The sequence below is a fragment of the Papaver somniferum genome, chromosome 5 (assembly GCF_003573695.1).
Source record: "Papaver somniferum cultivar HN1 chromosome 5, ASM357369v1, whole genome shotgun sequence".
Lineage (NCBI taxonomy): Eukaryota > Viridiplantae > Streptophyta > Magnoliopsida > Ranunculales > Papaveraceae > Papaver > Papaver somniferum.
In genome coordinates this window covers 114,148,066-114,172,466 of record NC_039362.1, presented here as the reverse complement: position 1 = coordinate 114,172,466, position 24,401 = coordinate 114,148,066, and the positions used below count along the sequence as shown (strand labels likewise).

At 37.4% G+C, this 24,401-nt stretch overlaps 2 protein-coding genes across 3 annotated transcripts; one reads left to right on the top strand and one right to left on the bottom strand.

Moving 5' to 3' along the window:
* Positions 1-4,087: 4,087 nt before the first annotated feature.
* Positions 4,088-6,574, bottom strand: LOC113282461 (CBBY-like protein). Of its 2 annotated transcripts, XM_026531470.1 has the most exons (8): positions 6,173-6,569; positions 5,998-6,068; positions 5,704-5,862; positions 5,493-5,559; positions 5,256-5,351; positions 5,082-5,128; positions 4,807-4,887; positions 4,088-4,363 (listed from the first exon to the last, which is right to left on the bottom strand). In XM_026531470.1, exons 1-8 carry the CDS (start codon positions 6,500-6,502, stop codon positions 4,240-4,242), a joined length of 975 nt encoding a protein of 324 aa, XP_026387255.1. In that variant the 5' UTR covers positions 6,503-6,569; the 3' UTR covers positions 4,088-4,239. The 2 variants fall into 2 exon arrangements, with proteins under 2 accessions (XP_026387255.1, XP_026387256.1); XM_026531471.1 differs by lacking the exon at positions 4,807-4,887 and having other exon boundaries at positions 6,173-6,574.
* A 7,839-nt stretch (positions 6,575-14,413) lies between these two features.
* LOC113279479 lies at positions 14,414-14,884 on the top strand. Its single transcript, XM_026528173.1, has one exon. The coding sequence runs from the start codon at positions 14,414-14,416 to the stop codon at positions 14,882-14,884; it is 471 nt and encodes a 156-aa protein (XP_026383958.1).
* The last annotated feature ends 9,517 nt before the right edge of the window (positions 14,885-24,401 follow it).

Sequence of the window (24,401 nt, the reverse complement as noted above, 5' to 3'; positions counted from 1 at the left end):
CGGCCGGCCTAGGCAGACTAGGACTCGGCAATCTCGAAACGCACGCCCAAAGGTGGCATGTCACGCGGCTTCCAAATCCTTTACGGTAATGGATTTCTGTCGCAAATCGATCACGACCACTCATCTTTGCCGGTCAAATTAAGTGGCCTAAATCGCACCTTCGTGAGACAAAGCGGTATGGACATGTACACCGGCAGGCCGTCTACACGCATGCCCGGTCGTTCCCACCAAAGATGGTGTCCATGCTTGAATTCGGTCAAGCCAAAGAGTGATGTTTGTGCACCTATTAAAAATCCTAAAATTCCATCAACGGTTGCAAATATGTGTCATAAACCTTCTCGTCCGTCCAACTTTGACAGCTTGGTCGGACAGCCTAGGTTAAAGACTAGACAACTAATGAAGCACCTCGATGATCACCGTCCGCCACTCTTCCACAGGGAATGATCGGTCAGTAGATGGCTCGCCCATGCATCCTCCAAACGGTCACTCAAAGATGGTTGGACGTGATATTATTTTAAGACGCTTAAATCGCGACTTATTCGGTTAAGCTTTAAAATATCGATGCTTCATACATATTGATTGTTTTCGATGCATTACATGCATCGAGCATACACGATATTTCATGAATATCGATTTCTTAAATAACTTAGTTATTTAAGTTAGCACCGTATGCTACTTACTGCGGTGGGTCCCACGATCCACTCATTCGAGACATCAAGCATGTTACAAACTGGGGGATACTTACTGGGGTATTGGTCTGGCGGTTTACAACGTGCAGCGTGCAACGCGCCATTACTAGAACGTGTCAGGAAAAGGTGGACGGTTAACAGTGATGAGGGAAGTGGGCAAAGGTGTGATCGTGTGACAATCAACACTCCTACACGACCCCACTACTCCATCACTTCACCTCCTCCACTTCCTACGAGATGAGGGTTGCGCTCAATGACTTGTATAAATAGGTCCTTCACTTATTTTCCAAACAACATGGGAATACAGACACAGAAAAACTAAGTGTTGTCACAGTATCCAGAAAACACCCAGAACTGATAGCTTACATTGTGCAAGCCAGTTCATCATTCTAATACAAGTTATAAACAGCCAACACCTTCACAATCTCAACACCTTCTTCGCTTCCCTCCCTAAGATCAACCCCATCTCCTTCACTTTGTGACCGAAGCAAGTCTGGAACGGCCATTTCTTGGTTTAGGCCAGAATTGCATAGATTGATCTCTCGAATCAAAAGAACTCCCGTGCAGTGCATTTGTTTAGGGTTTAGTTTCGTTTCTCATCCACACACACACCCAAATTTACCAAAACCGGTAGAAACAGTTTTCACCCACAAACACCAGGTATCCAATTATCATTCCAAATGATGATGTTATGACCATTCCCTACTTCCCATATGCTATATTTTTGAATGGGTTCAAGCTCTTGCCTTATACGATTCCAAGTCCATGAGCCAGTTGGTGAAGCTTTAGTTCTAAGTGGAGATTTATTCCTAAAATACTTTGAGCCCATTGTTTTTTTCTCATAAGGAATGAGGTTTCTTAACTAACCTCCAAGCAACTTTAGTTATAATTTCAAGATTAAGCTTACGAGCATTTATAAACCTGAATACTCCTTTCAAAGGTGGTTTGCATAGATAAGGCTAGGTTTTAGGGTAAAATCCTTTGGCTCAAGCATCTTTCCCCCACCAAAAATCCTTTTGGATAGCATTAATTTTGTTTGTTATCTTTTTCGGCAGGATAAAACACCCCATTTGATAAGATGGGATACTTGACAAGACATCTCTGTTCAAAACAAATCTACTTGGTTGAGAAAGGATTAAGCCTTTCCAACCTTTAGATTTAGATTTCATTCTCTCAAGAATAAGGGAAAACGTTTTTATCCTTGACCTATCCATGAAAAAGGGTGCTCCTAAATAAGGGTCTATAAGATTGATATGTTTTATTTTCAGCAGTTTAGACATCGTTCTCTGGTGTTTTGGTTCCACCTTTTTACTAAAGAGTACACCTGATTTCTCTAAATTAATTAGTTGGCCAGAAGTTTTACTAAAAATTGTTATTGTTTCTAATAAATTCTTACATTCTACTAAGTCAGCTTTAACAGACAACAAACAATCATCTGCAAAGAAGAGATGGGAAACTGGTTCACTTTTAGGTGTTATCTTAACACCATGCAAGACTTTGTTGTTTTCCTGAGAAAGCATAGATAAGTATGGAGAGAGAGGATCTCCTTGACGTAAACCTCTTGAGGGTTTGAAAGATTCAGCAGGAGTTCCATTTAGTAACACATAGATAGAGGTTGTAGAAATACATTGCTCTATAAGCTGACAGACTTCCATGTTAAAACCAAATGTTTTAAGAGCAGAGATTAAGAAACTCCAATTTACTCTATCAAAGGCTTTAGAGATATCAATTTTCATCCCTAGTCTTCCAGTTCTAGTTTTCTTTTTTTAAAAGGAATGAATAATTTCATGGGCCACAATTATATTATCAGAAATTTGTCTAGAAGAAAGAAAAGCAGATTGAAAAGGAGGGATAATCTTTTCTAGGAAAGGTTAATTCTATTAGCCAAAAAAATTGCAATCACTTTATAGACTGTATTGCAAACCCCTATTGGTCTGAATTGACTAGGGTTCTTTGGTTGTTTTATCTTAGGAATCAAGAAAAGATGTGTTTTGTTTAGCTCATGATGCATTATTTTATTAACAAAATATTCCTGAATTGTATCTGTTACTTGTGATCCCATAGTTTTCCAATTATGTAAAGAGAAACTAACTGGAAAGCCATCAGGACCAGGAAACTTGTTAGGTTTCATGTTTTTAAGAACTAAGAAAATTTCCTCTTTAGTGGGGGAATAAGAATGCTAGAATTTTCAGAAGGAGAAATGACAGATGGGATATTATTAAAAATTGGGTCATTTATACTTTGTTCAGTTGAACATTCAGTGAAGAGAGACTGAAAATATGAGGTTAGAATTTTACCGATCTCACCTCTATCTCTAGTAACTACACTCTGGTCATTTATCATACTCTCTATATTATTTCATTTTCATCTTCTCAAAGTAATTGTGTAGAAGTTTTTGTATTTCTTTCTCCTAACTCAATTATGTTATCCTAGATTGTTGTTTAGCTATTGCTTCTTGGGTATCATAAATGGTTTCTAATTCCAATAATTTCTCCTTTAGTTTTTCTGTTGGTAATTTGTTATTCTATTTGTCTTTATTCTTTCAATTTCTTTTAAAAGCTTATTATTTTTTTTCCAGGCAAACCAAAAATATTCTTTTTCCAGTCTAGCAGATCAACCCTTAAAGACTTTAAGTTTTGAACTAAGCTAGAAGAAACCACTTCCTCGTTGAAGCTTTTCAGGTTTCTTTGATAACTTGAATACAAGATTTTTTTTTAACCAAGTATCATAGAATTTGAAAACCCAATCTGATTTAAAGTGTTTATTATCTAGAGTCAGAAGAACAGGACAATGATCTGAACCAACAACTACTAAATGGGACAAGGAAGCACTTGGGAATTGTATGTGCCACTCAGCATTAGAAACTGCTCTATCTAGTCTTTTTTGATGTTTTGGTTACCTTCTCTATGGTTATCCCAAGTGTAATCACATCCACTATATAACCTACATCATATAGACCCGCTCTTTTAAGAATTTTATAATAATATTCACTATTAGTTTTATAAAAGGTAATCGCTCCTAATTTTTCAGATTGGCTAAAGATTATGTTAAAGTCTCCTATGACAATCCAAGGCATATTCCTTTGAGATATTTGAACACGTATATATTAGTAGAAAGGGTAAAATATGAACACAATATATACAGTTAAGGAACAAATTCAAAGATTAGGGAAACATCGCCCTTTTCGCCTAGTGAATTTGCGCTACACGAAATTTTGTAGCGCAAACCATGGCAAAAACTTCCCCATGACTTATACTCTGCCTCGTGAACCGGGACCGAAATTTGTACTTTAACCCAAAATCTGCCGGTGCAGCGCGAAATTTGCCTTGTGACCAGCACGAGCAACCTAAACGTGTAATACATGGGTGAAAAGAGTAATTTATCCATCTACACAAACATGAAAATAATAATTTGCCTTGAATTTATTGGCCATTGTCTTAGAATTAAGGAGAAATTTTTGGCGATTAGTAACCTGATTTGATAATGAATACAATCATAAAAACCATTACGAAGGCAACATATAGCGGGATTTTGTTCTATTTACATGCTCTTAGCTTACAAATTGCCTTTCCAGAAGGCTAGTGCAGAATGCGAAATCAAAACGCTCCTCCGGTGGATCTCCAATGCAGTCAAATACTGCATCGGCGTTTGAAAAGTCCTCATCTGATGTGTACCTGTAACCAACAACAATTGAAAATTTGAATAAGCAAAATCAAGCCATATGTTAATAGTTTAGGCACACAATTTATAATGACTACACATTTAAATGACATGCAACTGTCTATATAGATGATTTTCAAACTCCCGAATTCCTGTTGTTCTATATATATAAATATATATATATATATAGCCTAGGCTGCCAGAAAGAGAAAAGAAATCATAGAAGCTGTATTGACTTGCCCGCCTGCCTAATGGCTTCTTCTATGTTTCATTGGGTACTTGCCCCACTGTTCAGGCTTCCGTAGCCAGTGCCAACTAGAAAAACTCCCCAAGAGGGGTGTACTGTTGCCTGTTGGCTACCTCAACCTCGTGTCTGCTCAATATTGTGCCTAGATAATGACGAATATGAGAACTAAGTACATATGTTTTTGCTATTTCTAGCAAGAGAAAGACTTGCCCGCTTTTTGTTATGATGCACTTCATACCAGCAGCTTTAGCAGCCACAAGACCTATGCCACTATCCTCTACCACCACACAACTACAAAATGAAGCAAGTGTTAGCATTATTTAACAAATGCTAGCCCTATACCATTACCACCACACAACTACAAAATCAAGCAAGTGCTAGCATTATTTAACAAATGCCATCGTGGAAACAGAACGCTAATGTAGTTAGATCGAAGTGGGTAGTGGTTAAGACAATCTCAAAATGTGTTCTGCAGATGCCCATACCTTGATGGCTCGACACCTAGAGTACTGGCTGCTAAAAGGTAGATAGCCTGCCAAGAACAATGGAGAGTCATTATCAAGTTACCACAATTGACGGCAGAAGTTTCTTCAAAACAAAAAACCAAAAGAGATTCATCTATGTTTGGATAGGTATTAGTGACATAGAAAGGATTATACTGGATCAGGTTTTTTAAGAGGAACTACATCCCCTGCAAATATCGTAATCTTCTCGGCTCTTTCAGGACCCAACAAGCAAGAAACTATAGCTGAGACCTGAAATCAGAAATAAATTCCTACACATTAAAGGCGAAAAGAGATTGAGCGAATAACTACTTTTTACACAATAGTTTATCCCAGTGGCACTTTGTGGTGTGGTAAGTTAGTTGAAAACCTGTAGGACCTAACTATACATACCGCTTTATCATTTGAAGTACTGCAAACAGCGACTTTAACCCCTTTTGCGAAAGCTTGATCGATTAACCTGTAGATTTAGTTAGTCAATCAAATGGCTCAGTTTACGAATACGATTTCTGATACACTAAAGAAGTTCAATTTCGCATCGATAGCAGCATAACACTGTCAACAAGTAACATGAAAAGAAGTGACCATATGAATAGTTACTAACTTCGCTACACCGGGCCGTAGAGGAAGCAACTTCTTTTCAATAAGAACCATAAACAATTCCGTTTTCCGCTTGTGCAGTGAGGCTATGAATTTCTTTCTTTCTTCATTACCCGTTGGAGCTTTTTCTGGCCAACTCGTCTTGTTGAAATATGCCGTCATTCTGAAAACATAGAAACACAATCAATTATCAAAATCATCTCACGATTCACCTCGCTGTAATTGTAATGTTAAGGACATCAAATCCCCATAATAATAATAATAATACGAGATGAGTCCAAAATTGAATTTTAATTACCTCTCTTTTCCACCCCCAATTTTAAGCAATTCACCGTACAAATCGACATCCCAAGTTACGCCCAGTTCCATCTGTATAACCATCACCAATTCAATAGACAAATCCAGATTCCAGTTTAAGAAATATTCTCAAACATTAAATGGATAATAATATTGAGATGAACTAGAAATCTTACTTCAGCAAATGTATCGTTAAATGAAATCCTATGACCATCTTTCTCAGTGTCGACAAGAACACCATCACAATCGAAAAGAAGAGCTGAGGGAAGAGTAGAAGAAGCTGAACAAGTAACACCCTTATGAGTCTTTAATGTAGCTCCTCCTCGTCTTCTAAGTGTAACTATACTTGTCTCACTGAAAGAAGAAGAAAAGCTTCTTCTTTGATAACATGGGATAATGGAGTTCTTAGGGAGAGAAGAAATAAAAGAAGTTGAAGAAGAATTTATAGTTCTGCTGAGAATAGTTTTAGAGGGAGAAGTAAGAGCTGAAGTTGTAGGGAAAGCCATTACGGACTCTCTTCGAGTTTTTCTCTCTCTCTCTCACTACCTGTCTGTTTGTTTGCAACGACTTTATGGTGCTCAACTTATCCTCTAGCCCGCCACAAATGTTAGTGATTGGATTTTGAGCTGCCAATCGTGTTCCCAGATCATAAAAACCAATTTTATAGGTTCCATTTTGTTTCCTTTCATACTAAATCTGGGACCAATGCAATCACCGTTGACTAGAAATTGGAAGATATTAAGAGTAGCGTGTGCTACGCTGGATCAAGTGAGAAGCCGCTTCAAAATACAGGTTGTAAACAAGTGTTGCTTGTGTAATAACGCGGAGGAATTTTTGGATCATTTGCTTTGGAATTACAGGTTTGTTGTGATGGTTTGGAGCTGGATTTCGGATATTTTTGGAGTGTAATCTGATAATGTTTTTGATTGTCGTTGTTGTAAGATGATTCGTTCACTCAGATTTGTTGAGAATTTGTTTTAAGACTTAATAAAAAAATAAGGAAAAATATATATACAAAATTTGTCACGGGATGAAGAGAGACCGGGACTCGGGATTCCACTGCTTTTCATATTGTTGTGCTTCAGTCATTAACTCTAAACAATATAGCTCAAACAAAAGAAGTTGTGACTCTAGTTCTTTGCCAAAAATAGATTTCGTAAAATATTATTTGTAAGTTAAAAGCATGACGCATCTAAAGTAATTAAAACTAAGCATGCGGCATCTAACAAAATAACAAATAATTAATAGAAATCATAAAACAATTAAATCTATGCAAAAAGTCAATAAAAGAATTAATTCATTTACCACAATCATGAAAAGTTGCTTCCTCCGTTGTCCCAGTGATGGGGTCTAGCTCCGCATGGTGAAAACACACTCAAAGAAATTTTTCATTGCTCAAAAAGGTGTTTACAAGGAGAAAAGGTATAAAACAGGGCCTTTGTAACAGTTATATGTGTTACTGTTTCTTTAAGACCCACGGCTCTGTGTCGCAAACGCTGTAGCAAATAAGTCTGCTTCTGATGTACGACCCTCGCCTGTGAGTCGTTATCACTGTATAAAAACGACTGTCTTTGGAAGTCTGTTCTTCGTGTTCTTCGTATTCTACAGCAGCAGAAAAATATTCTCTGCAACTCGTCCAATCTCTTCTCTGTAGGTCTTTATTCTCTTCCCCAACTCTCCATCTTCTTTCTCTGAGTTCCCAGAACCCTATATATACTCAACAGGACCAAAATATCTCGCCATTACTCTCCAAATATCCTCCATTACCCGGTAATCAATAAAAATTATTTTCATGCAAGATACGGCAATTTATTCCCTGTTTTAACTTCTCACGCAGCTAGCTGTTGTTTACACACTCCAAACTGACAGATACACCTTCCAGAATGAGATGACAACGCTGTATACTCGCTCCAACTTTCCAAAACGAATCCAACAGAATCCCGTGAGTCTCTCAATCATGTTTCACGTCATTCCCACGCACACAACCCAAATTTGCCGAGATAAACCACATTACCACCCCTGTTTAATCGAAACAGGGTTGTAACAATCAAAACCGGGAATTGAGTCTCAATTAATCGCCTCAAAATCTTCCGCCAGAAATTTGTCGTAACAAAATATTTGAACTGAAGAATTCCCGCCAATTTTCTGTCTCCCGTGAAGAAGAAGAAGTGCCCCTTATCCGGCTGTGGAGTGTAAATAGCATCTGTCCAGTTAGGGTGCCCCTTATAAACTGAGGTGCTCCTTAACCAACGGTGAGAGTCCGGATAACACGTGTCCTCTAAGGGTGCCCCGGGCAACTTTTCGAGCCGAATTTTCCAAAAATGTTTATTTCCGAAAAATGCCTACAAACACACGAAACACCATAATAAGTACGAAATCGAGTACTAACAATACGAAACATTGAGGACAAATTAGACACATAAATGCGTCTATCAAATACCCCCAAACTTATTATTTTCTAGTCCTCGAGCAAAAGAAAATAAAAAATAAAAAAATAAAACCGAGTTAATCTCGGGAGGGCTTACCAGAGGTGTACCCACAAAACCATGACTTCTACCTGGTCACAAGTATCCAAAGAGCTATGAGGACATACATATTCTCAACCTATCTCCAAGTAACTAGAATGCTAGAGAAATTAAAGGTGCCAGCTCTAAAGTTGACTAAAGAAAAGGGGAGACACATCCGCAACACTGCTAGATAAAGAGATATCCGCTACACAGCTAGATAAACATTGTAAGATGCGTCCGCTTATTTACAGCTGGATAAGATTATGAGAGAGATAAAGATGAGAGGGACATCTGCTACACAGCTGGACTAATTACGTGTGATGAGTTAAACCAGTGCTAGAAAGATCTTGTGCCAGATTGAAAGTGGACTAACAAAGCAACCAAATGTATCTTTCTTCGACTCTCTCATAGTGCTCAGTAGAAAGCGTCTTCTTCGGTCTTCAACTGTTGATGATAAACTATCGAACCTCATAGAACCTGGACAATTAACTCTTCTCTTCGATTTCTTGCTTGATTTATAAAATTCTACTTCCTTTTGGCCTTATTGAACAAAACATAACGATGATTTTTTTTTTCATTTTTTTTTTCAACAAAAATAACAAGACAAAAATTTAAATGGCCATGATAGAAGGACTTTAGAACTTGGATCTTCGCAACTTGTGATGTCTTGGTATCATGAACTTCAACAACTTATATCATTTGCTCTTATAACTTTTTTTTTTGAATTATTCTTTTCTATTGTTGCTTCTAAACCTTAAACGTCTTCAACTTTCTTCATAAATTTTGATGTCGCTCTGCTTGTTGATGATGATAAGTTTCTACTGAGAGAGAGTCGTAATCCAGTAACTAAGACTACATTGTGAGGTTGCTTTGTCTTTATGGCATTTCCTGACCTACTTGCCTTTCCATCATGGATGGTTAGGTCCATCACGGTTACCCTCTAAAAGGAACAAGTTCTCTCCTGAATTTCAAGGATCTCAATGTCTTTTTCTCTAATGTCTCAATAGATTGTTATCTCTAGCATTCCAATTTCTATCTTTTCGGTGAGAAATAGTATGTAAACTTAGCTAACCGGATACCATGTGACCCTAGAAGTTTCAAAAATGCGACTAAAATACCCCCAAACTTAAATCTAACATTGTCCTCAATGTTCTAAAGATAAAATTAAAAGCATGAACAAGGAGAAACTGTTACCACTTGAAGCAAAAGAGATAAGGAAACATATTACCGTGTCGCAAGAATATTGGGTTACCTCCCAAGAAGTGCTAAGTTTAAAGTCTTCAGCCAGACATTGGAAGAATTAGTCACCTCATAGAATCATATAGAAGTAGCCGGAATAACTGTGGGTCATCTGGATCAAAAAGTATTACCCACAAGAAGAGGAAACTGCAACAGACCAAAAAGATACCGAACATACCCTTGTTTAAGACAACTACATCTAGTTGTGGCTCAGGTTCAGGTTCTATAACTGGGTCTAGATAACAGGTTTTCATCGGTTGGATTTCCTCAAAGCTAAGATCCGGTTCAGGTATTAGAGTCTGGAAAAACTCAACTAAGAACTTAGAAGCACATAACAACAACCTGAATAATTGGGGATCCTCTAAGTCAATTAGATTTGACTCACACAGCTGACCACAATGAAAGAGGTGGTCTTCCTTAAGAAAATGTGTCGACCCTAATATCCTAAAGTGATTAGGTTTAGTCTCAAAACTTAATAACCGACACATCTTAAAATCAAAAGTTCCCACAATTGGAAAAAAGTGGGGGAAAACAAAGTCAATCTTGGTATCATAGCCTGGGTTAACCACATCAACCAGAGGATGGGTTTCTAACAACTGAGCTTCTTTCTGGACATCATTAGGTTCGGGAAAACGTGTATGAAGATAATCTTGTAAGATGGTTGAGGCACAAATGTCAAGTCCTACAGGAGGGTACTTTCTAAGAGTTAAAGCACACGGAGAATGATAATCACCCCCAAACTTAGAGTTTTCTGTGTCTCTAGAAAGACTAGTCACAACTTCCCTAATTTCTAGGTCATCAGATTCCTGGAAATGGTCAATAGATTCTTCTAAGTTGGGTTCATCCTCACTCATTTCTACGAGTTTATCATCTTCTAAGACTAGTGTTTCTAAATCGCTAGATTCTAAAACAGTATTCTCAGGGTAAACTCTTTCCTCTAAACCATCATCACAATCATATAAAGGATTATCAGAGAAAGTTTCATATAAAGGCTCATCAACTAAGGTTTTAATCATAGTTACCTCCTCCGATTCACTGATAGGCACATCAAATAATGGATTATCCAACATACTGCAGGCTAAAGGATCATGAACTACATCGTCTAAAACGGTGGTATCTCTAGTCAAATCTACATCCTTTTGAATAGGTGAATAATTATTAAAATTATTTGGATTTGTACTAGAAATAACACGATCATTATAAAGCTCAACCGGAGTAACAAATTCCTGATCACTATGCCTACATATTTCATGTTCTTCATCAATACTATCCTCATTATAATCATCACTATAATAACATGAAAATGATCGAACCTTATCAAAACAAGTAGTGTTACCAATTCTAACCTCGTCATCTTGATTATGTGAATAAAAACTATCCTTATTTTCGAGGGTGGTATTGGGAAAACTACACTGGAAATTAAGACTATCCTGAGCAAGTTTTTCCACAATCCTATTGGTATTCTCAGTAAATTGCTTGAGGGTCTCTTCTAGAGATAACTTAGTTGACCGCTCTACGGACTCTTCTGGGAGAAGAATATTATAAGTCTCTTTCATAAATAACTTCCGTGCTGACTCATTGAAACTCTTGAGAGACTCTTATAGAGAAATAGAAGGATTTTTTTGCTCGTATGACCTGTGGGTATGTGGATAGTAATTGGGCTCAAAATGGTATGGACCATAACCTTCAAAGGTTTCGCGTTCCCAATCACTATTCACACTATGGACATAAAAAGGATAATGTCTAAGCTGCTCAGTCGGATACTCATTGTATTGGCTATTATAATACCATTTCGACATCCTAACTGCAAGGGAATTCTAAACAAACACAAAGAAGGCTGACTCGACCACAACAAGCCTATTTTATATAGCAAACAAAAAGCATGATGGCTCCATTTTGATTGTTTCTAGACCAGCTTCTAATCCTTCGAAAGGGAATTCGTTACAATTTGAGCAAACCCCTATGGAATCAATCCGAGTCAAAGTAAGTTGAATAGAGGCGAGGGAATCTGCGTTGATCTTTGATACCCAAGGCCTCACCGCATTACAAGGCGGCGCAGTCACGCATTCAACTCACAGAAACTATCATGAACTTCGAAGTATGCTTAAAAGAGTAACCAATATTTCTCGAATGACTTTCCTATTAAGCTCGTTACCCTATCGGTCTCGTTCTAGTCAAAATTTTAGGCTTAGTTTCGCGTAGGTTACGTGTTCCTAAGGCGGGCAAGAAGGAAACGGTGATGAAATCTGAGTCCTTATCTTGATTTGGCCAGGCCTTGCCTTTTACTAGAAAATTAAATCTGATTTCAGGTCCTCAACATATAGGCATACAAAATCATCCAGTAAACCCGCTGACAGGGGATTCGCGGGTGTTTAGAATTCTTACCTCCCGTTCCAGACGGGGGATGAACCGTTGAAGTCGACTCGGTCCACCGACTCCAATGTCAGTGTACGAACCCGAGGGGCCGAGACGATATCGTAATCGTCGTCCTTCTCTGCACACAGTTTATATTTAAAACTACCCTTCTGTAGGGTTTAAAAAATAAATAAATAAAAATGTCCAATGTCCAAAAATAAAAATGTCCAAAAAAAAAAAATTTACAAAAATAAAAAAAAAAACTTAATTACAGTTTTTAAAAAAATAAAATAAAAATTATCTACAAAATCTTCTTCTTCACTCCTTTTGGATTTCTCTTTTCTTTCCTTTTTGGGCTTCGCCTTTCTTTTCAGCACTTCTCTTTATCTGAAAGCAAATAAAAGTACCAAAACGCGTAAAAAAGAACAAATAAAATAAAACCTAAAAACAAATCTATAAACAAATCCGCGTCGGTGGTGCCAAAAATTGATAATGTTTTTGATTGTCGTTGTTGTAAGATGATTCGTTCACTCAGATTTGTTGAGAATTTGTTTTAAGACTTAATAAAGAAAATGAGGAAAAATATATATACAAAATTTGTCACAGGATGAAGAGAGACCGGGACTCGGGATTCCACTGCTTTTCATATTGTTGTGGTTCAGTCATTAACTATAAACAATATAGCTCAAAAAAAACAAGTTGTGACTCTAGTTCTTTGCCAAAAATAGATTTCGTAAAATATTATTTGTAAGTTAAAAGCATGACGCATCTAAAGTAATTAAAACTAAGCATGCGGCATCTAACAAAATAACAAATAATTAATAGAAATCATAAAACAATTAAATCTATGCAAAAAGTCAATAAAAGAATTAATTCATTTACCACAATCATGAAAAGTTACTTTCTCCGTTGTCCCAGTGATGGGGTCTAGCTCCGCATGGTGAAAACACACTCAAAGGAATTTTTCATTGCTCAAAAAGGTGTTTACAAGGAGAAAAGGTATAAAACGGGGCCTTTGTAACAGTTATATGTGTTATTGTTTCTCTAAGACCCACAGCTCTGTGTCGCAAACGCTGTAGCAAATAAGTCTGCCTCTGATGTACGACCCTCGCCTGTGAGTCGTTATCACTATAGAAAAACGACTGTCTTTGGCAGTCTCTTCTTCGTGTTCTTCGTGTTCTACAGCAGCAGAAAAATATTCTCTACAATTCGTCCAATCTCTTCTCTGTAGCTCTCTATTCTCTTCCCCAACTCTCCATCTTCTTTCTCTGAGTTCCCAGAACCCTATATATACTCAACATGACCAAAATATCTCTCCATTACTCCCCAAATATCCTCCATTACCCGGTAATCAATAAAAATTATTTTCATGCAAGATACGGGAATTTCTTTCCTGTTTTAACTTCTCACGCAGCTAGCTGTTGTTTACACACTCCAAACTGACTGATACACGTTCCAGAATGAGATGACAACGCTGTATACTCGCTCCAACTTTCCAAAACGAATCCAACAGAATCTCGTGAGTCTCTCAATCATGTTTCACGTCATTCCCACGCACACAACCCAAATTTGCCGAGATAAAACACATTAACACCCCTGTTTAATCGAAACAGGGTTGTAACAATCAAAACCGGGCATTGAGTCTCAATTAATCGCCTCAAAATCTTCCGCCAGAAATTTTCCGTAACAAAATATTTGAACTGAAGAATTCCCGCCATTTTTCTGTCTCCCGTGTAGAAGAAGAAGTGCCCCTTATCCGGCTGTGGAGTGTAAATAGCAGCTGTCCAGTTAGGGTGCCCCTTATAAACTGAGGTGCCTCTTAACCAACGATGAGAGTCCGAATAACACGTGTCCTCCAAGGGTGCCCCGGCCAACTTTTCGAGCCGAATTTCCAAAAATGTTTATTTCCCAAAAATGCCTACAAACACACAAAACACCATAATAAGTGCGAAATCGAGTACTAACAATACGAAACATTGAGGACAAATTAGACACATAAATGCGTCTATCACAATCTCACCTGAATTTGACTATAGCCTACAAGGCAGTTCGTGGTAGAAGCTGTATGATTAAGGAACTTTGGCTGCTTGCTGTTTTGGTTGTAAGATCATAACTTTGGAAAACAAGAAAGCGTTTCGTTTATGAAAATAAAAAGGTTAGCTGGGGCTTCTTCAAGACTAGTGTTTTCAACCAGGTCCAAGATTACTCGAGGCGTCTCAAGGGCTATATGTTTAACACGGTTGAAGATTTGAAAATCCTGGATTTTTTCAAGGTTGCGCATAGACAGGTGAAGCTTCATGATCCTGTTAAGTGTAGATGGTACCTCCGGAGGTGGATGAACTGATGTTGTGCTGTGATGGTGCGGATCGAGGGAATTCAGGTGTAGTGGCGCGTGATCATGTAGCTAATGTACTTGGTGCTATGAGTGTTGGTTTGGGTGTAATGACGAATTACATTGCGGAAATTTCTGGAATTACAATTGGTATGGAATGGGCGCTGCAATGGGGCTGCTCAAAAGTTTGTATTCGTTCTGATTCATTGAGTGCAGTTATGGCTTTTAATACTTCTACTCTTCCTTGGTTCGTTAGACAACGTTGGAGGGAGGTTTCTTCTAATTATGAGGTTATTCGTTTTGAACGTACCTATAGAGAGGCTAATTTTTCTGCAGATAAGATGGCGAAAAGAGGGTGTATTCTTCCTAGTGAGGAGGGACAACATTATCTTGGAAGACCTGATTTTTTGAACTCTATTGAATTACCAAATGTATCTTATTTTCGTTTCAAATGATTAGAAAGTTTTTGGGGTTTTTCTAACCTCTTTTCTTGCTGATTCATTTTGTTTTGTAATTTTGTTATTCATTGATGAAAAAGCAGGGGTCTAACAACACCAGCCAATATTTCACTTAGCAATTTGTATGGACAAACTTGAATATACTTTTAAGAGAATCAACAAGACTCAATCAATTAAAAGTATATCAACGAGTTTATATCTCTCTCTTGATTTGATTTCCTCAAACAGAAACTGCGAGTACTAATCAAATACAAGGAATAATTTGGATGGTACCAAAGACCAATATCCAAGTGTCAATCAATATCAATCAACAACCGTTAGGTCGGATTCTCCAATTGATTGATCTAACGCACAACCTGTATTATTTCAATTATAAAGATAAAACAATATAATGCGGAAATTGAAATAACACAGACACCAGAAATTTTGTTAACGAGGAAACTGCAAATGCAGAAAAACCCCGGGACCTAGTCCAGATTGAACACACACTGTATTAAGCCACTACAGACACTAGCCTACTCCAAGCTAACTTCGGACTGGACTATAGTTGAACCCCAATCAGTCTCCCACTGATCCAAGGTACAGTTGTACTCCCTACGCCTCTGATCCCAGCAGGATACTGCGCACTTGATTCCCTTAGATGATCTCACCCACAACTAAGAGTTGCTACGACCCAAAATCGCAGGCTTTAACAATAAACAAATCTGTCTCATACAGACAAGTCTATCAAAGGATCAATCTGTCTCCCACAGAAAACCCTAAAAAATTTTGTTCCGTCTTTTGATAATAATCGAGGTGAACAGGAACCAATTGATAATCCGGTCTTATATTCCCGAAGAACAACCTAGATTAATCAATCACCTCACAACAATCTTAATCGTATGGTAGCGAAACAAGTTGTCGTGGAATCACAAACGATGAGACGAAGGTGTTTGTGATTACTTTTTATATCTTTCCTATCGGAGAACTCTCACGATCTCAAGCCAATCAATATGATTGTACTGTGACGATAGAAGATGCAAGATCAGATCACACAACTACGATAAAAGTAGTATCGGTCTGGCTTCACAATCCCAATAAAGTCGTTAAGTCGTTAACCTGGTTTTAGAAGAAGAAAACCAAAGGTTAAAGGAGAATCAACTCTAGCAGAGAAACTAGTATCACACGAACGTGTGGGGATTAGTTTTCTCAATGCTAAATGTCTCCTTTATATAGCCTTTCAAATCAGGGTTTTGCCTTAGTTACAAAGCAATCAATATTCGCCGTTAGATGAAAACCTGATTTAGATTCAAGCTAATATTTCTCAACCGTTAGATCGAAAACTTAGGTTGTCATACACAAATGACTGTACGCTTCTAGGTTTGTTAACCGCACCCAAACGTGTACATTGTTGGTTCAACAATAGTCTACCCAAAGAGGTTAACCATATGAGCGTTTCATATCAACCATGTTCTTCTTCACCATAACTAGTTCAATTGACTCAAATGAACTAGTTAAGAGAGTTGTTCAATTGCAAGGAAATCTTATGTAACTACACAAGACACAATTGAAGCAAAGATGATTTGATTCACTCGAATTGGTTCATGAACTTTAATAGCCACGGTTTGCAAATGTATTCCTTAGTCTTTTAAGATTAAGTTCAGAAATCATCTTTAGATATATAACCTTCTCAAGTTCGCAGACTAGGTTCGCGGACTTAAGACACTGGATAGAGTTCACAATCTCCAGCAGAAATTCTCGGGTTCGAGAACTACGTCGGTTTGCGGACTGGGCTCACGCAAGTAGTTAGCCAACTCCAGCAGAAATTCTCGGGTTTGAGAAGTTCGGCAGTTCGCGGACTGAGTTCGCGGACTTGGCACTTGCCATACTTCCGGTTCTCTTGATCAACAAAGTTTGAAAACTTCGGTTCAAGGAATCCATTGGTTATGTAATCTAAACTCTCATTCCAATCATTGAAACATTCTTAGAGGACGTTACATAGTTGTTACACTATTTCTCGTCGAAGCAATTTTCAAGGTGATTGAAACATTCATGACTTTCGTCACTAGGTAAAGATAAACTTGGTCGAAGCGAAAAGCTTACCAACACATATTTCGAGATATAGATAGGCGAGGTATACTCGGCTCGAAATACCAAATGTGTATGATCTAGTCTATATATATAACATACGACTATTGTCTCAAAGAGTAGGAGATAGAATAGATAGACTTTTAAGTGACAGATAAGTTCAAGTCTCCACATACCTTTTTGTCAAGAAGTTCCACCGGTTCCTTGAGTAGATCTTCTACTTGTATGATGAATCGCCATGAAGTCCTTGAGTTCAACTACACTTACTATCATAGTCCGAGACTTAGCTATAAGAGACTAGAAATCAAGACTTATAGTTTTGATCACTAACATTGACAAACATGCTTGAGATAGCAACGCATGCGAGTTTGACCGAGCAGTGCTCTAACAATCTCCCCAGTTGTCAATTTTAGTGACAAAACTATCAATACATATGGAATACAAAAAAGATAATGAAACTTTAGTAGCTCCTATTCCACATGTCTAATCTTCAACATTCCTCGAAATCTTCGTCACTTCCAAGTACTCCAATGATCCTAAAGGTTGTAAGTTTAGCATCACCGTTGTTGAAGATCAGTAGCTATAACAATGAGAAAGCATCGGTCTTGATCATTGTTATACAGTGTCATAGTATTATTACATAGTGTCAAAATCCAATTGTATCACAACTTCAACAATAATACTATGGTGATATGTATCACTCCCCCTTAGTCAATACTCCATCTCACATGAAAACCACTCCCCCTTATACAATGATCCGAAAACCATATGTATTTGTAGTGTGAACTACATATTAATTCTCCCCCTTTTTGTCAATAAAATTGGCAAAGGTACAAGAACGGGATCATAATGAAATTTCCGTAAGAGACATTTCATGACTGAGATAAAGAAACACACATCATCTTATGTAGATGCAATCATATAGCCGAAGCTAACAACATTCATCAAGGAGTTTAAAGATACAAGATAACCCCTGTAAAATTCCAAAGCCGCACACCCCTCAAGATATGACCATTAAGCACAAGTTCAAAAGAACTCTCCCCCATTAGATGTCATTCTCAAGGGAACAACAACGAGCAACCTTAATTTCAAGAGAAACGAAGGATTTTATTGGACACCAAAACCATGAGGATGATTTTTACATCCAAGACTCAATCAAATTATTCATAAGTAAACCCATGAATAATCTAATCAGAATACATAATCAAATTAACCACAAAAGTGATCAATTTAATTCATTGTGCTCAACATAAGTAAACTTACGGAGCAACAACTAAGTTAATTATACAAGAGAGTGATTGGCTTAATCGTTCATGTACTCAAACAAGAGAACTTGTGGAGTAATAACTAAATAACCAAGAAGATGATTAATTTAGTTTTAAATGCTCAACATAACGTACCTCACGGAACAACCAACCAAGCTAATCAAAAATAATCAACTTAGTTGTATCGTGCTCAACATAAGACACATTACGGAGCCTCATGGTAATACAAAAAGATGGATCAATGAAGATCTATACCGTGGAATACACAAGGATTCATTCTTTTGCACAAGCATATACAATAGCAATAATCCTTGGATACAAAAGATTTTAACCTATCTTCCGTCAAGGGTTGACAATATAGGCTTAACTTTTGTATATGTCAAAAGTCTATTCATTCTTAAACCAATACGTGAATACCGATCATGAACGACTTTACTTTTGACAGAAATATGGGACAACAAAGTTCACGGACGTAAACACAAATGAGCCATAACAAGTTGCAATATAACAAAATCAAAAATATTGAAAAACGTCATCCTCCAAATAGTTTTAGAATTTTAAACCAAAAACCTAAAAACAAGAAGATGAAAATAATAGCTATGTGTAGTCACAATCATCGCTATTCAAAGCACTAGTTATTCTTCCAACTAAACCAAAAAGAAGACTTACTAGGCATTGTAGATTTTCCTCAAGGCATCTACAGACAACTCCTTCTCATTATTGAAAAATCCATTGATAATGGGATCGTTCAATTCCTATAGATCTTCAGAAATGTCAGTTAACTCACTAAATTCTCTTTTTAGATCACCCAGAGCATTCTTGGTTAGAGACAACCTTTGTTCATAGTGAGTTATCTCTTCCAAAGAGGAAATGATTCGATATTTTAGATCATTTCGCTTGTTGATTAAAGCTTTCACCATGTCTCTCAAATGATTATCATGATACACGGAAAAGAGACAGTTAGAGGAAGAACCTTTTTCATAGATTGTTGACTTCTTCTTTATCATCCTCGAGGAAGTGATTCCTTTGCACAGATATACGTTGACTGCTTCTACTGCATCACTTTTGGAAGTGCCTCTGGTTACAGGATCCATGATAACGTATGAGAGGAAAAAAGAATGTGAGAAGATTTAAAAGTGCCAAACCCTAGAGATCTTTGACACAGTCTTCCACAGTTTAAAAGTCCACAATCTATTTTGTTAGAAGAATATTTTCTTAACAAAAATAGATACAATACTTGAGCCACACAAATGCAGAGCCTCATTTTATCAAGTTAAGGATGAGGATGTGAACATCTCTAGAGTTAGATAGAGACAATGTGAGCCAGACGCTCCCCTTGTTTACCAAGGCTTGTTGTATAAACAGGTTTCCTTCCTCTTCTGATTCTGGAAGCATTGATTTTATAAGACTTTTGTTGATTCTCCAGTTTCATCTTTTGCATGCTCTTTTGCAGTCTGGACATTCTTTTGTTGCTCCTCTTGAATTTCAACACGTGCTTTGAGCATGATTTGCATTTCCACAAAACGAACAAATCGATGATTCCTTGTCTTGTTGAAGTGCCTTCTGTTTATCACAACTGCCAACCTATGATTTCCCATGACACTTTGGACCATGGTTGACAACACCCGCAGACTTGCTTTTAAACCCTAAACCATTGGTATTTCCAAAGGATTTCTGACCAAATAACATTGTTGAGATTTTATCAGAACTTCCAGACAATCGTTGAAGATCATCTTTGAGAGTATTAATCTCTTTTTCCTTTAGAACAACGGTTCTGGTGAATTGATCATTAAGACAATCTATCTCAAGATCTTTTACTTGGATTAAAGATTCTAGTTTCTTCAATTAAGCTTTTAATTGAATATTTTCTTGAAGAACCTCTTTATTCAAGAATTCAAAAATCTCTGTGTCAGACTCAAATTCTGAGTACGTGGAGGTTTCTGCTGCGAGAGCTGCGGTTTCATCACATCTAATAGATGCATTTAAAGCGTTGACACTTAGAGAATTTTCTTTCATAGAATCTTTAGTAGCAACAGCTGACGGGAGATGTTTATCACATCTAATGCTTCTTTTTACAAATTACTTGATCCTTTCTGTGAACAATGGTTTATCAAACCTATTATCATTAGAACATCACTCATCATCCCAAGACACGTTAGAGGATTTACTTGTCTCGGTAACAACGTTGAATGCAAAGGTTTGAACAGAATTTGGATCATGAATTGTCACCTGTCTAAGAGAGGTATTCATGGAGAGGGTGTTGAGGTTATTTCCTCCATTGATGGCATGCTTCTTAGAACCGTATCTCTTGTCTTCAAATACATCTTCTAAGATATCCCAGGAATCTTTAGACTTAGTGCATGTATACATATAGTGCTGAAGGTCTGGGGTAACGGCCTGTTTGATAGCATTTAATCCGTTAGAGTTTTGCATTGCAACAAGAGATTCTTCAGGACTATAACTACCAACATCCTTAGGTATAGATACATCTCCTTTTGTATTAACAAGAGGATCATAGCCTTTAACAATACGTACCCAGGTTTGAAAATCACATGCTTGAAGATAAGCACACTTGGCAACTTTCCACCCTGAGTAGTTTGAGCCATCAAAGACTGGTGGTACGTTTACTGAGATAACACAGCTGTCCATAGAGTAGGATCGCTCCAAACACATACTCGTAAGGTCTTGAACTTGTTTGCCTGCTCTGATACCAATTGAAAAAGCTGGGGTCTAACAACACCACCCAATATTTCGCTTAGCAATCTGTATGGATAAACTCGAATATATTTTTAAGAGAATCAACAAGACTCAATCAATTAAAAGTATATCAACGAGTTTATATCTCTCTCTTGATTTGATTTCCTCAAACAGAAACTACGAGTACTAATCAAATACAAGGAATAACTTGGATGGTACCAAAGACCAATATCCAAGTGTCAATAAATATCAATCAACAACCGTTAGGTCGGATTCTCCAATTTATTTATCTAACGCACAACCTGTATTATTTCTATTATAAAGATAAAACAATATAATGCGGAAATTAAAATAACAAAGACACCAGAAATTTTGTTAATGAGGAAACCGCAAATGCAGAAAAACCCCGGGACCTAGTCCAGATTGAACACACACTGTATTAAGCCACTACATACACTAGCCTACTCCAAGATAACTTCGGACTGGACTATAGTTGAACCCCAATCAGTCTCCCACTGATCCAAGGTACAGTTGTACTCCCTACGCCTCTGATCCCAGCAGGATACTGCGCACTTGATTCCCTTAGATGATCTCACCCACAACTAAGAGTTGCTACGACCCAAAATCGCAGGCTTTAACAATAAACAAATCTGTCTCACACAGAAAATTCTATCAAAGGATCAATCTGTCTCCCACAGAAAAACCCTAAAAGTTTTTGTTCCGTCTTTTGATAATAATCAAGGTGAACATGAACCAATTGATAATCCGGTCTTATATTCCCGAAGAAAAGCCTAGATTAATCAATCACCTCACAACAATCTTAATCGCATGGTAGCGAAACAAGTTGTCGTGGAATCACAAACGATAAGACGAAAGTATTTGTGATTACTTTTTATATCTTGCCTATCGGAGAACTCTCACGATCTGAATCCAATCAATATGATTATACTGTGACGATAGAAGATGCAAGATCAGATCACACAACTACGATAAAAGTAGTATCGGTCTGGCTTCACAATCCCAATGAAGTATTTAAGTCGTTAACCTGGTTTAGAAGAAGAAAACCAAAGGTTAAAGGAGAATCGACTCTAGCAGAGAAACTAGTATCACACGGATGTGTGGGGATTAGTTTTCTCAATGCTAAATGTCTCCTTTATATAGCCTTTCAAATCAGGGTTTTTCCTTAGTTACAAAGCAATCAATATTCACCGTTAGATGAAAACCTGATTTTGATTCAAGATAATATTTCTCAATCGTTAGATCGAAAACTTAGCTTGTCATACACAAATGACTGTACGCTTCTAGGTTTGTTAACCGCACCCAAACGTGTACATTGTTGGTTCAACAATAGTCTACCCAAAGAGGTTAACCATATGAGCGTTTCATATCAACCATGTTCTTCTTCGCCATAACTAGTTCAATTGACTCAAATGAATTAGTTAAGAGAGTTGTTCAATTGCAAGGAAATCTTATGTAACTACACAAGACACAATTGAAGCAAAGATGATTTGATTCACTCGAATAGGTTCATGAACTTTAATAGCCACGGTTTGCAAATGCATTCCTTAGTCTTTTAAGATTAAGTTCAGAAATCATCTTTAGATATATAACCTTCTCAAGTTCGCAGACTAGGTTCGCGGACTTAAGACACCGGATAGAGTTTACAAACTCCAGCAAAAATTCTCGGGTTCGAGAACTACGCCGGTTCGCAGATTGGGTTCGCGGACTGGGCTCACGCAAGTAGTTTGTCAACTCCAGCAGAAATTCTCGGGTTTGAGAACTTCGTCAGTTCGCGGACTGAGTTCGCAGACTTGGCCCTTGCCATACTTCCGGTTCTCTTGATCAACAAAGTTCGAAAACTTTGGTTCAAGGAATCCATTGGTTATGTAATTTAAGCTCTCATTCCAATCATTGAAACATTCTTAGAGGACGTTATATAGTTGTTACACTATTTCTCGTCAAAGCAATTTTCAAGGTAATTGAAACATTCATGACTTTCGTCATTAGGTAAAGATAAACTTGGTCGAAGCGAAAATCTTACCAACACATATTTCGAGATATAGATAGGCGAGGTATACTCGGCTCGAAATACCAAATGTGTATGATCTAGTCTATATATATAGCATACGACTTTTGTCTCAAAGAGTAGGAGATAGAATAGATAGACTTTTGAGTGACAGATAAGTTCAAGTCTCCACATATCTTTTTGTCGAGAAGTTCCACCGGTTCCTTGAGTAGATCTTCTTCTTGTATAATGAATCTCCATGAAGTCCTTGAGCTCAACTACACTTACTATCCTAGACCGAGACTTAGCTATAAGAGACTAGAAATCAAGACTTATAGTTTTGATCACTAACATTGACAAACATGCTTGAGATATCAACGCATGCGAGTTTGACCGAGCAGTGCTCTAACAATTAATACATATTTGGATTTACCAAAAAAAAAAAAACTTGGGCAGTTAAAAACACGCACAATGCCTAGGGGAGCAATTGGCGTGGTTCCTGTCATTTTTGCGCTGCTCCAATGTTTGATTGCATCATAGAAACTTGGTGTCCAGAGAGCCGGAGCTGAAGCAGTTGAATCCCTCCACTTTTATGTATTCTCTACAAAGTTTCCTCTTGACCCATTGTCTGCTTAGAGAGCCTTGACTCAAGACTGGGAATGACAGAAATGGCATAGACTCTCAGCACCGAATCACTGACATTCTTAAAGTTGAAGTGAATATTATCATCTGAGCATTTCATACAGTATACATGATTATAGTTTATAGATGTAATACTCTGAACCAGAGGGAACAACTGAGTACTGTAAGTATAAAATTACATTGTTTTTGATAATATACAGACTAGTGGATTGTCCATGCCATAATGGCACGGGGACGGAAGGGGCGCGCTGGTGATCTAATTTTAACAATAGTAACATCTTCCAAATTTTTTTGACTCTTATCTCTTCACCAAAGCAAGTTATCAATCATACTTGTAACTATCAACAAAAAGGTACACATAACAACATACTACCCAACTCAATAACAGCAGCTCTGAATTTAATCCAATCACCCTTAACCATTATGTTACAGTTCAAGTCAAAGAATCGTAAAGAACAAATAGAAGGCAACACCACATTCAAGTTTACATGCAAGTCATAAGTACTGACTATGTGTGTTTTCTGTTTGATTTTTGTTCATATCTTCTCTAACTTAGCAAAGCTAACAAAATTACATAAGCCATACACACTTCTGATAAATATGTGAAAGAATGTAACATTTTACGGAATATAGACTAAAAATCAACTTCCTAGAAGCCAAGCCATCTAATACTATAGCAAATGAAAGCATGAATTTTGTAGCAGAATCTCCACGTAAAAGATGCGCTTTCCCAGCTGCAGAAATGGCAAAATCTGCTTCATGGATGATGATTTCAAGACCGGGTGTATGAGACTGGACAATAGTCACAATAGCATCAACTTTCAAAAGAAGCAATGAC